The 854-nt window shown below is 64.8% G+C and overlaps 1 protein-coding gene across 1 annotated transcript in view; it reads left to right on the top strand.

The window, feature by feature from the left end:
* LOC104162245 (ankyrin repeat domain-containing protein 24-like) overlaps nt 1-778 on the top strand; it is a gene marked incomplete at both ends in the record, with an annotated part of 3,986 nt that extends 3,208 nt beyond the window's left edge. The window contains 4 exon segments of the mRNA XM_009700926.1: nt 142-186; nt 300-398; nt 471-648; nt 651-778. Of these exon segments, the coding sequence (XP_009699228.1) occupies nt 142-186; nt 300-398; nt 471-648; nt 651-778 (450 nt within the window).
* Between the last annotated feature and the right edge of the window lie 76 nt (nt 779-854).

The following is an 854-nucleotide window of genomic DNA, read 5'->3' as shown; positions in this document are numbered from 1 at the left end:
CAGCAGGAGAAGCAGAGATGGGAGGTACCGGCGAGCCGCAGGGTCGTGGAGGAGATGTCACCGCATCCCTAGGGAGCGGAGGCGACGGGAAGCATGGGGACAGTATTTATCCCTCCCTGTTTTCTCTCTGTGTCCTGCTAGCGGGCAGAGCTGGACGAGGGCTCGCTGCGCTCCATGGAGAAGCAGGTAAGGCCAGTGAAGAGGTCGTGGGTGGCCTCAGCTCTCTGAGGGGTTCTGGTGCTGGGGTCGGGACTCTGGTGGGAGCGAAGGGGACCCTGTGCCTGTGTCCTGCCCCACAGATCCAGGAGCTGGAGGAGCGGCTGGCGGTGCGGGATGGTGAAAAGGAGCAGCTGGGCAAGGAGGTGGAGGCTCTGCGGAGCCGCTTGTCCTCACTGGAGGTAGGTTTGGGTAGCAGTTGGTAGCGCCAGGGGCTGGGGTGTGTGGGGGCTGATGGCTGCTCTGCACCCCAGAATGAGAAGGAGAACACGAGCTACGACATCGAGACACTGCAGGATGAGGAGGGAGACCCGCTTGAGTTCCCAGGTAGGGCCCTGCCGGCCTCCTAAGGCCCCCGTGGGGCTGGGCAGCCCTCGGGGAGCTGGCACCCTGCAGCGGGGAGTGGGGGCATGGGTGGGCATGGTACTGGAGTCCCACAGGGGCAGTGCTGCGGCACTCCAAAAAGGCGCTGAGCCCCTCGGCCGAGGAGCTGCTGGCCACGCTGCAGGGGCAGGTCCAGTCCCTCACAGTGCAGAACAAGGAGCTGAGGGAGAAAATACAGGCAAGTCCCCATCTGTCCGTCTGTCCCTCCCGGCCTTCGTCCCCTGGCACCTGGTGGCCTCACCATCTCCTTGGCA

The sequence above is a fragment of the Cariama cristata genome, unplaced genomic scaffold (assembly GCF_000690535.1).
Source record: "Cariama cristata isolate BGI_N322 unplaced genomic scaffold, ASM69053v1 scaffold31195, whole genome shotgun sequence".
Taxonomy (NCBI): domain Eukaryota; kingdom Metazoa; phylum Chordata; class Aves; order Cariamiformes; family Cariamidae; genus Cariama; species Cariama cristata.
This window is presented reverse-complemented; position numbering and strand designations above follow the sequence as displayed.